At 45.3% G+C, this 12,999-nt stretch overlaps 1 protein-coding gene and 1 pseudogene across 4 annotated transcripts; one reads left to right on the plus strand and one right to left on the minus strand.

Annotated features, from left to right (window-relative positions):
• Positions 1-1,216: 1,216 nt before the first annotated feature.
• On the minus strand, positions 1,217-6,278 carry LOC120412542 (elongation factor 1-alpha-like; annotated as a pseudogene).
• Positions 6,279-6,985: 707 nt separating this feature from the next.
• On the plus strand, positions 6,986-12,999 carry LOC120412539 (phospholipid-transporting ATPase ABCA1-like). Of its 4 annotated transcripts, none has more exons than XM_039573037.2 (7): positions 6,986-7,131; positions 7,464-7,764; positions 7,828-10,419; positions 10,479-10,788; positions 10,848-11,791; positions 11,859-12,590; positions 12,648-12,999. In XM_039573037.2, exons 2-7 carry the CDS (start codon positions 7,496-7,498, stop codon positions 12,823-12,825), a joined length of 5,025 nt encoding a protein of 1,674 aa, XP_039428971.1. In that variant the 5' UTR covers positions 6,986-7,131; positions 7,464-7,495; the 3' UTR covers positions 12,826-12,999. The 4 variants fall into 4 exon arrangements, with proteins under 4 accessions (XP_039428971.1, XP_039428972.1, XP_039428970.1 ...); XM_039573038.2 differs by lacking the exon at positions 6,986-7,131 and adding an exon at positions 7,199-7,318; XM_039573036.2 differs by lacking the exon at positions 6,986-7,131 and adding an exon at positions 7,222-7,396.

Raw genomic sequence — 12,999 nt, forward strand, 5'->3', positions numbered from 1 at the left:
GGTCGTCCCAACTAACAAACGACGGCGGCTGCTGGCCGTGTGGTGTTCTTGGGGAGGACGACTGTTGGACAGGAAGCACCAGCCAGCCATTTCGTGGATCATCCTGCTGCTGCCCGTGGTCGGTGCAGATCGACATTCCGATGCCTCGTTCACGCGCGGGTAAAATTTTTAGTGATAATTGATCACTGCTAACAATTTTTCCGGCTATCGTCGCCACTTTTACGAACTGGTGGTCTCGGGGTGGACCACCACCGAGACCACAAGAAAGACGCGTGCAATTTAATTAAGAACTATAAAACACGTTTATTCAGTCGCAAAGATAAATACAGAATGATGTCCGGAAGCTGGGAGTGACATCGCATTGTTGTTGTTGGATGACATCTAAGAAGCTGTCAGATGGCTGACAGTCATGAGCCGCAGGTAGCAAGCGGTTACCAAACCGCCAGTGTTCCCAGGTCGCAACAATAATCTTTCGGATATAATTAATTAAATAATTCAAAAGTGATTAAAATGCATATTAGGGTGGTCCAAATCCGGGCTTCTTCGGGGCTACCCTGTGAAATCAAATCTCGATCGTGAGTCGAGAAATTACGGTCGAAATATTACGATCGAATGCAATAATCACCAAGACCATATCCATCATTTAGCAAAATTCCTAAAAATATGGTGTCTACGGGAAAGTTTTTCCAAATTTAATAAAGATCTTAGTTCCGAGAATAGGTAAGAATTGGATAGTTGTTGCGAAATCCACAGGTTAAAATCTGAATCAGTTGCTTTTGGAACACCCTAATATGCATTTTAATCACTTTTGAATTATTTATGCAGTTTGGTTAAAATCGTGTGCTCTTTCAGAAAAGCCAAAAATATGCAGAACTTTGTTTCAGAAATCATACACATAGGGGCAAGTGGGGCAAGACGACCATATGGGGCAAAAGGAACAATCGCTCGTAAGGCCGTAATTTTTATAATTTTGATTATTTCCAGTATGAGGAATTGTTGCTAGCAATGCAATTAGCTGATTCTACTATCACATAACCGCCAAAACGACGTTAACGCCACGGGGCATAAGATTGAATGAAGTTTTTTTCAAAACCTTTGTTTTCTTATAATATTTGGATGGTACAAAATAAGGCTTAGGGTTCGTTTCAAGGCTCATTTTATCAAAATGCTATTTTTCCTAGATCAGTAGTGTCTTTGGTAGTGTCCCTACCAAGGGGTAGGACAGTGAGTGATTTTGAGAAAATTTGAATAGAATTGAGTAACATTGAGCCACGCACGTTTTTCACAATTTCTCAATCTTCACCTTGATTTTCACAAACGACGTAACAACTTTGACATTGACATTTCAACGCTGACACTGACAACTTGCAAAACACAAAAACAGCGGGAGCGTAATTTTTTCCACGACACACAAATTCGACGGAATAAACTCCTGGTCCTCGGCGTCGATTCCGTGCCATGAGGTAGGTTGTTTCGGGAGAAAGAACCTCAAGAACTGAATTGAATAAAATTGGTTTTATTTTCAGATGGCAATGGCAAATACTGGAAGAGATCCATCCAATCCTTTTCCGAAACCGTCTAAAAAGCCCGCGGGGCAACCGGTCGAAAAGAAGAAGAAGTAGCCAGCTGCTGCTTCCGGCTCGGGTGAGAAGAAACCGGCCGCCACTGAGAGGAAGTCAGTTTAAGGTGACGTCCGGTTGCCAAAAAGGTGCAAGAAGGCTCGGCCACTGTCCCAAATAACGAACCGGCCAAAAAGGACAGAAAAAGACCGCTTCCAGAAAGAGTGCCGCCGGTGCTGATGGATTCGACTAGGGACAATACACAAATGTTGATCAATGCCGTCTGTGAACTCCTAACGGAACGGGAAGAGGAAGCCGTTGTCGCAAAGATGCATGTCCGGAGGCAGTTCTACCCCGTGCCCGAAACTCCCTGCGCCGAAGCCGCTCACAAAATTGGAAAAAAAATCGCCCGTGTCAAAAAGGTACGACGAGGTGTAGGACAAATCGGTTCCCACTTACGGCTACCAGCGGTTCAAGGCCGAAAAGGAGAAGGATTGGGTGGTAGAGGGGCTCCAGAATGCGGGTAAGCCAAAAACGAAATCGCACGGAAGAGGAACATTGCCCACGTGAAAACGATCTAAACTCCGCGAACGGGCTTTCCCGGACCGGATGCCGTTTCAACCAGAGAGCTGGTGAATGCTGCCAACGTCGCCAAGGCGTCGACGTCGTCTGTCGTAGATTTCTAGGAGAAGCTGACCAACGAAAAGCAGGCCCGCGGAATCGGCGTGAAGCGAAAGCACGCAAGGTCAACAAGGTGCTGAAAAAGAAGCCGCCGGTGACAATGGAGCTGCTGTCCACAAGAAGAAGGGAACTGCCAGAGCAGCGTAGGCTGCCGCAAAGAAGGTCGCCGCCACCTTGGGTGAGAAGAAGGCCATCGAGGTCAAGGTGCAGAAGGGTACCGCTAAGATTCGTGTCATCACTCTGCCGAGGGTCTAGGTATGATTTTGGAGCTAAATAAATAAGTAAACAAACAAACACACAACAACACATCATTCGCTTAGTCTCTGGTAAAAATAAGAAAAGATCGGAGCGACTGCTTCAGATGTCCCCCTCCTTCTCCTTGATCTCGCAAGTATTGTGAGCGGTGTGGCTATCCAGCACTGGGGTGTATCCGTTGGAGATCTGACCGGGGTGGTTCAGCACGATGACCTGGGCGGCGAGTTCGCAGTTCCACGACGTAGTTCCTTGACGGACACGTTCTTGACGTTGTCTCTGGGCACGGCCTCCGGCAGGGCTTCTTCGTGCATTTCGACGGACTTGACTTCAGCGGTCAGGTTGGCCGGGACGAAGACGATAACGGGCTTGTTCACACCGGTTCCCGTTCCCGGGAGCAGATGCAGGGACTTGTCGGTGGGCACTTGCCGTCAGCCTTTCCCCTTTTGCCCATGCTTGAAACAAGTACATCTTGGTGATCGGTTCCAGCATGTTATCTCCGTGCCATCCGGAGATGGGCACGATAGCGAAGGCGGCTGGGTTGTAACCGATCTTCTTGATGTAGGACTAGACTTCCTTCTTGATTCCCCGAAACGGACCTCGTTGTACGGGGGCTCGGTCGAGTCCATCTTGTTGTCATCGACGATCAGCTGTTTGACACCGAGCGTGAAGGCGACAAGGCATTCTCTCGAGAGTGTCCGTTTTTGGAGAATTTTTTGAGATAATACCAGTCTCAAATACACTGGTACCGGCGGCGACGATCAACACGGGACAATCCGTAACAGGCAGAATAGTTTGTTCCGGGTTTCGTTGACTAACTGAAATTTAGCAGCATCGTGGCGTGAAAATGGTGAAAATATTTCTAATTTATTTGTAAACACGCTCTTCTGTCAAAAGCTGGTTATTTCACAGATTCCGCAACTCGGTGAAAAAAAATCATGAGGAAGATTGAGTAACTTTGAGCCACATTGAGTAATTTTGTAAAATTGTGTCACTCAGTTACTCTGTGTCCTACCCCTTGGTCCCTACCAATGACTTGCACCTATTATAAAGTATGATTTATCTTTTGGTTATTTTTGTAGAGAGCTCTTAAAAAATCTTGTTTAGGTGGGGCAAGTGTACCATATGGATTTTTAGTATGAAAAAAAATACGAATTGCTGCAGCAACATATTTTACTGTGAAAAAAATACATAAAAGTTCTTAAAAACTGATAAACAACTGTTTAAAAAATTGTCCATACACGATATAATAATATCATGAAACTTCACTATTTATCATCTAAGTAATATTTTTTTTTCCTAAAAACGGTCAAATTTTTAGTAAAATATTATTTTTTAATCTAAAAATGAAAGAAACGTTTCAAATACATCCTAATCTGATGTATCTAAGTGATAACAGTTCAATTATTAGTAAATTAGCATGTTGTTTCATGATTCGTCTTGCCCCACTAGTTGAGTAGAACGTGCGAAAAATCAAAAATTTTAAAATCAATTTTTTACATTAAAAAACAGATTTTATTTCAAAACCTGTTCTGTCAAAGTCTTAGTCAAGACCTAGAATAAGATGATTATAAAAAATCCGACAGATTTTGTAACGTTTTTAATGGGTTATCAAGAGCATTTCCTTAGCTTGTTACATTTGCCCCACTTTACCCTATGGGACATTAAAGCGAACACCAGTACACCGGTTAGTTGCATCATGAGTTCCATCATGAAATCATATCGGTTTAAGTACGGTATGCAGATCGGAAGGAACGCGTTCAAGAAAAGTTGCGCATTCTTTTCGTGACCCCCCCTAAGAAAAGTTGACAGTTCGGATTGAGCGCATGTGACGGTGCGCTCGCTTGAGGTTCTTGGGAGAAAAGAAATTAAAAGATTAAAATGTTCAGAAAATCAAAAATGTTCAAGTAAAAAAAATCTAAAATTAAATTTAAAAATAAAAATGGACTCTTTTATTAAAAAATGTAAAAAAATGTTATCCGAAAAACAAAAATTCAGATATTTCAAAAAAAAATAAAACTGTAAGATTATTGATACCTTTTTTATTTTTTAGTCGCATTAAAATAAGCAAATTTAAAATATTTGATTTTTTCATCAAAACATTGCAAACAAGCACCGCGCGAAGAAATGTCAAACGCCACTTTTCGTTTCTGTCCCTTTTCAGCTGCATACCGCTTAATAAAAATCGTTTCGTGACCCTTTCCTTGACCGTTTCTTGGTGGAGTTTTGCGTTCCTTCCGAGCTGCATATCAGTCTTTAGGCGAACAAGGACAGTAAAAGCACTAGGGTGGTCCAAATCCGGGTACCACTCGGTGCAACCCGAGGTGCAACCCTTATTATATCAAAGTTTGACATATCACTAGGCTAAATTCCAAATTTGAGATGATTCTGACCACGGGTACCCCTAGGAGCAGCCGTGGCTGATTGGTTACCTCGTTGGTTACGAATAGGGGCGGGGGGGGCAGAACGGTCCGCCTAAGTAAAATGCGCCAAAAACCATAGAAAAACATGAAAACTTATGAATTCAGTGTAGTAGGCTTATGCTTTGGGATGTTCCCTTCAATGTTATATACTTGGTTGAAGAAATTTTTTAGCTTAAAACTGTTTTTGAGCCACTTAAAAAAAAAAGTTTTTTCGACTTTTTTTCCAGGGTGCGGGGCAGAATGGGCCACCCTGCGGGGCAGAATGGGCCACCTTAGAAAACAAGCCATTTTGTCTAATACAACGTTGAAGGGAGATAAGAAATGACTTAAGGTACCTTTCTAACATAGTTTCCATGAAGTTAGACCACTTTAATAAAAATAGTCACTTACCAAAACAAAGATTTTTGAAAATAGTGTTAATATGTTGAAAAAGGACACTATTTTTACAAATAATCATCAAAACAACTAAAAAATCAACTAATGTTGCATTAAACGTGATTTGTGAAGCTACCAGAAGTGAAATAATCCATTTAATCCAAATTTCATAACTTTTGATTGTTTTTATAAGGCAGGATAAGGGTGGTCCATTCTGCCCCCAAGTGGATTTTAATTTAACACTTCCACCACCAAGCCTCTAAATGATTTTAAGGTTCCGTTGTTGTTTGTATACCTTGGTAGTAACATCTAGTATCGTTTTAAGCATTGAGCAAACTTTTTCAAACAATCCAACTTTTCAGAAAGCTTATTTAAAAACCTCGAAAAAAACAACATTTGCGTGGTTTTGTCAATAAATTTACATTTTTGCTCATAATTCGAAAAATACAATGAATTCAAACGTCGTTTTCGGTATGGAGAAGTTATTTGACATCCTTTATAAGACCCTTGCCTTACAGTTGGTCTAAATCCATTCTAAAGCCCAAAACCAAGGGTGGCCCATTCTGCCCCCCTGGTCCATTCTGCCCCCCCTGCCCCTACGATGTTCGCTTTGTACTTAGTAGGTTCACAGCTGTAACAAGAACTCCCTGTAATGGTCCAGAACACTGAACCTGTGCGGTTATAATCTGCGGTTAGAAACCGTCGACCTCTTTCTTGTTACAAAAGTTCTTAACTTCAGGGAGTCCTTAGATAACCCAAGACATTCCAAGTCACTAACAAAGTAGTCTCACTGAAGCTATGCGAGTATGAGCCATGGTCAAAATTGGTCCACATATTGTTTGTTACGGCGGTAAACCGACAGATGTTAACTTCCGGGAGATCTAGGATGACCCAGAACCTTCCAACACATTAACAAAGTAGTCTACCACACTCACTGAACACTGAAACAGAACATCTCAATAATAAGGTAGAGGATGCTCCAACGCATCTCCTGGAACTTGAATTTCACTGAAATAGTGTTTAGATTTGGCTGCTTATGCGTAAAACCAAACGGCTAATATGCCACTCTTATGGGAAATTGCCTTGACGGAGATTTTGTGACAAACACTGAAACGCGTTTTTCTCGGAATACTTGATTTGGCATAATAGCCGAATTTTCAATTATGGGCAGTGTAGCCTTCCATACTCACTGAAGCAGTCTGAGTTTCATCCGTTTTCAAAATCTTGAGTTTCGACTTGTTTATATGGTAAGCTTCTTGCACAAACGGTTCAAACGAATTAAAACAAAAGAAGTCATGTTTCAATAATGCTAAGACATATCAGTCAAGATTTTACTAGAAAGCTTGACTTAAAAATTTCATGAGCTCAAGAAGCATGTACTCGATTGCATACTCGAGTACTTCCTGTGCTCCTGTGCTAGTCAGATAGCCTAACAAAACATCATGTGAAAAACAATCACGCCTGTTGATGGCTCAACTCATCTGTGCGAAACCGTGACTAAGTCCTGAGCACCTAAGCACGTGGGACATTGTTCAAACGGCGCGTACCATATTGCCGATGCCAACTCATTTCCATTTACCTCTGGCAAATTATGATAAGGGCCCACTTCGGTACCACCAACGATGATAACTCAAGGAGACGACACATTCGGGAGCTGCGGCACGCTGGTATACATAAACTTCCGTTGTTTTGGGCCCGTTATCAATCGCTGCTATCGAAGATTCTGGCCGCGATAAAAAAAATATCCCGCGATTGTGATTGTGTCGCTTTCAAATCGTCATTATTTGGTTCGCGGTCGGGTTTCGGGTCAGTTTCGCGAAAGGATTTGGCCAGTGCAGAAGGTAGTTGTTTGGTGGTGCGCTGAACAAGGCGTTGAACGTGGTGGAGGTTAACGGTTTTATTGCACGGGGGAGTTTTTACTGGTAGATTGTCGAGTTGTAGATCTGGTTTTATTGGTGGTGATTTAGAATGTCTTGAGGAAGCTTATGTTCGGTGACGTGTTTGGTCTTTAATTAAATTATTAAATTTGTGAGTTGTGCTAAGACTTTTATCTGCGTCTAGCATTGATCTAGAGATAAAACGAATCCTTATCGCTATGTTTGCTTGGTATTTTCGCTACCGTGAATCCCTGAGTGCAAACTGAGTTGAATTAATTCGTGGTTTTCCGCTACAGAAATAGGTGCAGTCAGTGTGTAACGTGATCAAATGGTTGTAGTAACGGCCCAGGGGTCTACAAACCCCGATGGGCTACCGCCGCAAGTTCATAGAACGGGCAATGGAGAAAAGTTTGTACTCTTGCTGTGGAAGAACTTCCTGTTGCACTGGCGGAGTAAAGTTTCTTCGTTGGTGGAGATATTCATCCCGCCATTCTTCATGCTGTTGCTGGTAGGATTACGATCACTTACTGAGGTGCAGATCAACAATTATGAATCAGTCTACAACCCGTTGGATATTACTAACTTTACCGGTATCAGGTAAGTGAATCTCAACGGTGATAACCGCTATTCCATGACTCATGCTATGCAAACTCCAAACAGGGACAGACTGGTGGTTCCCTTCATGCCCACGATAGCATACTCACCACGCACAGACTTTCTCGATCAATTGATGGAGCCCGTGGGTCGTCGGACAGAAATGAACGTGCAAGGGTTCGCGAGTGCACAAGATATGCAGAACTTCCTGATGGCATCGCACGCGTTCGTTGGCGTGCAATTCGACGAACATTACGAGCAGTTGACCAGTCTGCCGACCCGGTTGAGCTACACGTTACGGTTTCCGGGAGAACTGCGCGCTCAGTTTGGTATTACGCACGCGTGGCGAACCAATTCAAGATTCGCCTCGCGACCGGATGGAGGGGCTCGGTTCTACCGGTACGACGATGGTGGCCCAAGTCCTGGATATTTCCGCGAGGGCTTCCTTAGCATTCAGCACTTTATATTTCGAGCATTTTTGGAAGCTAAGAAGACGGTGAACAAAGAACTTCCGGAAGTGCACGTTCAGCGATTTCCGTACCCACCATTTCTTGAAGACAGTTTCCCTTCCAGCTTGACTACGTTCCTGCCGATATCCGTAATGCTAGCCTTCATCTATCCATGCATCAGCATTGTGAAATCGGTGCTGTTCGAAAAGGAAAAACAGATAAAAGAAGCGATGAAGATAATGGGACTGAGCAACTGGATACTGTGGAGTTCGTGGTTCGTCAAAAGTTTGTTCTTCATAGTGATATCAGTTTCGCTAGTGGTACTCTTCCTCAACGTACCCTGGTACAGCACTCCAGACGTATCCGTACTGACTCACTCGGATGCCGGCGTTATCTGGTTGTTTTTCTTCATCTACGGTATTGCCATCATCACGTTCTCGTTCATGTTGAGTACCTTGTTTTCGAAGGCCAACTCCGGAGGAGCCGTCGCAGCGGTGATCTGGTTTATAGCGTTCGCCCCGTACGCCGTTATGGATCAGGACTACGGAAGCCTGTCGGCTTCGGACAAGCTGGCAGCATCGCTTCTGCTCAATACAGCCATCGGATTCGGCTTGCGCTTGATCGGAGTTTACGAAGGAACCACGCAAGGAATGCAATGGTCAACCCTGTTCCACGACAGCGATGTTGACAACATCAACCTTGGCTCGATCATGCTGATGCTACTGGCAGACGCCGTGATCTACATGCTCATCGCGCTATATGTAGAGCAGGTGTTTCCTGGTGACTTTGGACTGGCTCAACCTTGGTACTTTCCAGTTTCAAAGCGATTCTGGTTTGGTGAGTCCCCTACCAAAGATCCGTTTACTGAGGATCCCCCGTCAAAGAAAGAGAACATCGAGGACGATCCCAAAGGTCGACCGGCGCGAATCGTCATCAAGGGCCTTCGCAAAGTGTACTCAAATAAAAAGGTCGCCGTGGAAGGGCTTAGCTTCAGCATGTTCGAAGGTCATATCACCGCGCTGCTTGGTCACAACGGAGCCGGCAAGACGACGACCATGTCGATGCTGACTGGTATGAAGCGACCTTCGTCGGGGACCGCTTTGATCTACGGGCACGACATTCGGCATGAGATGAAGAAGATCAGGAATTCGCTAGGGTATTGCCCGCAGCACAACATCCTGTTCGAAGATTTGACGGTCAAGGAGCACCTCTACTTTTACAGCAGAATCAAGGGGTTGTCAGACGCGCAGGCGCAGTACGAGGTCAATCGGTACATCAAATCGTTGGAACTGGTGGACAAAACCAACGTGGTGGCTTCCAGCTTGTCCGGTGGAATGCAACGGAAGCTGTGCGTTGGAATCGCACTTTGTGCAGGGTCGAAAGTGGTGCTTTGCGACGAACCGACCTCCGGAATGGACCCGGCTGCTCGGCGAGCGCTGTGGGATTTGCTGATCGCGGAAAAGAGTCACCGAACGATGATTCTTTCGACGCACTTTATGGACGAAGCGGATATGCTGGGCGATCGGATCGCGATCATGGCTGATGGGAAGCTAAAGGCGGTTGGGTCTTCTTTCTTTTTAAAGAAGAAATACGGTGTGGGCTACCGACTGATTTGTGTTAAATCTGCCGAGTGTAACGTTACGGCGGTAACTGAATTGCTCCGGAAACACATTGTAGATATTGCGGTAGAGTCCAGCATTGGATCGGAGTTGTCCTACCTGCTGCACGAGGAGTACGTGACTCGATTTCAGTCGATGTTGGAAGACTTGGAGGACAACCTGGAGCGACTACACATTCTCGACTTTGGAATATCACTAACTACCCTAGAAGAGGTCTTCATGAAGGTCGGTTCCGACTCCACCAACATGAGTGACGCCATAAGCATGAGTAGTATTGCGACGACCTCAACAGACCTCGAAACGAACTCCAGCGTTGGAGACTACGAACTGATGGAAGGTTTACGACTGTTCCTGTGCCAACTGAAGGCACTGTTTCTGAAGAAGGTTTACCAGACGTATCGAAATTGGTTCCTGTTTCTGGTGCAAATCGGAATCCCAATTTTGTTCGTTTCCGTTACGATCGCCGTGGTCCGAGCGTGGATCGGATCGCGTGATATGCCGTCTAGGTTGCTCTCGATGGCATCACACAACCCGTCGGTGACTCTGGTTCAGGTGGATCCTTCAGCTGAGAGGGAGTCGTTAACGGAAGTGTAGGTTGATGTCTTTTGGTTCAATAACGTTCAACTGATTTTTAATTTATACCTTGCAGAATTTATGCCAACTTTCTGAACCAATTTCGGTGGATAGAAGGACTGGCCGTTAGTGCAACCAAAGAAAACATCGTGCGAGTATTTCTGGACTTGGCTGTCCAAAATTTGGTGATCGTTAATCGACATTACGTAATCGGAGCTAGCATCATGAACGACAACTGCACAGCTTGGTTCAACAATGAGGCCCTTCACTCGCCGGCGATTTCACTGAATGCCCTCCACAATGCACTGTTGAGGACGTTCACCAACTCTTCAAAGTATCGCATAGATGTTACGAACCATCCCCTGCCGTACACCGATGAAACAAGGGTAAGACGTAAACTGTAAACACAGGCAAGTTAACTTCTAACACCAAATTCTACTTTCAGCTACAAATGAGCCGAGCTCACAACAACCTGGGCTTTCAGCTGGCCTACAACACCGGCTTCGGAATGGCTTTCGTGTCCGGTTTCTTCGTGATATTCTACATTCGCGAGCGTGTAACCAAAGCGAAACTTCTTCAATTCGTCAGTGGAGTGAACCGCTTCTCGTATTGGTTCACGGGCTTCATCTGGGATTACTTTACGTACGCGATCGTGTGCCTGTTCATCATCGCAGTGGTAGCCATGTTCCAGGAGCCCGGTTTCAGCCGAGCTGACGAAGTGTTCCGGCTGTACGCGATCTTCATGATCATCGGTTTGCCCGCTCTTCCCCTAGCCTACATAACGACTCTTTACTACTCCGTTCCACCGGCGGCATTCATCCGTGTTAGCGTAGCCTTCATCGTCACCGGAACCGCTTTATTCATCTTCGTGTTTCTCCTCGGAACCGAAATGTTCGAGCTGGACGAGCTGTCCGAAACGCTCTCCACGGTGTTCCTCGTCTTCCCCCACTTTGTCCTGTGTGACGCGATCGTAAGCCTGAGTCGAATGTCGATCACGATTGAGATGTGCGATGCGGCCCGACCTCCGGGTGTGACTCCCATGCCGATTTGCGACGAAGATCTGTACTACTTCCAGTGGGATCGGCCCGGCATCGGAAGGCATCTGTACTACAGTTTGGTCATGACGGCGGTGTATTTTGGCGTTCTGTTCCTGCTGGACTTTAAAGTGCTGAAGCTGGTCGTCCAGAAGAGCCGTGAGTGGTACTACCGGGGACAGTACAAGCTGGAAAGTGCTCCGGAAAACCAGGACTCGGATGTGCGGGCGGAAAAGCAACGGATCGCCGCGATGACGGAAGCAGAGCGGAAGGATACCAACTTGGTGGCGCACGAGATGACGAAATACTACAATCGTTTCTTGGCCGTTAACCAGCTGAGCGTGGGGATTAACAGGTGAATTGATTGTTTTGCAGTATTTAGTCTTCATGGTTTGGTATAACCTTCACTTATCTCCTTCCAGCTACGAATGCTTCGGTCTGCTCGGGGCCAACGGTGCTGGCAAGACGACCACGTTCAAGATGCTGTCGGGTGACGAGACGATCTCGTTCGGAAACGCCTGGATCAAGGGGAACAGTTTGAAGACGAGCCTGAAGCAGGTCCACAAGCACATCGGCTACTGTCCCCAGTTTGACGCGCTGATCGAGGATTTGACCGGCCGGGAAACGTTGAAGCTGTTTTCACTGCTGCGGGGAGTTCCGGGCGACAAGATCGTCCCGATTACGATGTTTTTGGCGAAGGAGTTTGGCTTTGCGAAACATCTGGACAAGCAGGTCAAGGCTTACAGTGGGGGTAATAAGCGAAAGCTGAGTACGGCACTGGCATTGCTCGGGAATCCTTCGGTGGTTTACTTGGACGAACCAACGTCGGGAATGGATCCAGGAGCCAAGCGGAACCTGTGGAACGGTGTTTGCCGGGTACGGGACAGCGGAAAGACGATCGTACTGACCTCGCACAGCATGGAGGAGTGTGAGGCACTGTGCACGCGGCTGGCCATCATGGTCAACGGAGAGTTCAAGTGCATTGGGTCGACGCAGCACTTGAAGAACAAGTTCTCGCAAGGATTCGTGCTGATCATCAAGGCGAAGAAGACGGACTCGGTGGTGAAGACGCCCGAGGGATTGGTTCCGGAGGTGCCGGATTTGCAGAAAATAAAGGATTTTGTCGGGGAGAACTTTACCGATACTCTGCTGAAGTAATTTTGAATTTAATAAATTATTTTTTTTTCTAATTGACGATTTTTCGTTTACAGGGAGGAGTATCAGGATCTGCTAACGTATTACATTCGGTCCCAGAACTTGAAGTGGTCTCAGATATTTGGAATTATGGAAAACTGCAAGAGCACGTTGAACGTTGAAGATTACTCGATTGGGCAGACCAGCCTGGAGCAGGTGTTCCTGTCGTTTACAAAATTTCAACGGGAAGAATAGAATGATTATAGAGGGTTGTGTTCAGGTGGTGCTAGTGTGTTCCAAAGACAATTTTTCGAATAGCTAGGGAAAACGTTTAGTTAAGCAAAATATTTATTACTTTCAATTATTATGTTTAATTGTTGTTGTGTTAAGCGAATTAAAATATGAATGTTTTACAATTACTCGTATTTG

The sequence above is a fragment of the Culex pipiens genome, chromosome 2, assembly GCF_016801865.2.
Source record: "Culex pipiens pallens isolate TS chromosome 2, TS_CPP_V2, whole genome shotgun sequence".
NCBI lineage: Eukaryota > Metazoa > Arthropoda > Insecta > Diptera > Culicidae > Culex > Culex pipiens.

Bases quoted from the DNA above. Each gene is read 5' to 3' on its own strand.
- LOC120412539 (XM_039573037.2), top strand. From the start codon at position 7,496: ATGGTTGTAGTAACGGCCCAGGGGTCTACAAACCCCGATGGGCTACCG. The intron at 10,420-10,478 runs GTAGGTTGATGT...TATACCTTGCAG, and splicing joins AGGGAGTCGTTAACGGAAGT to AATTTATGCCAACTTTCTGA. The intron at 12,591-12,647 runs GTAATTTTGAAT...TTTCGTTTACAG, and splicing joins TTTACCGATACTCTGCTGAA to GGAGGAGTATCAGGATCTGC.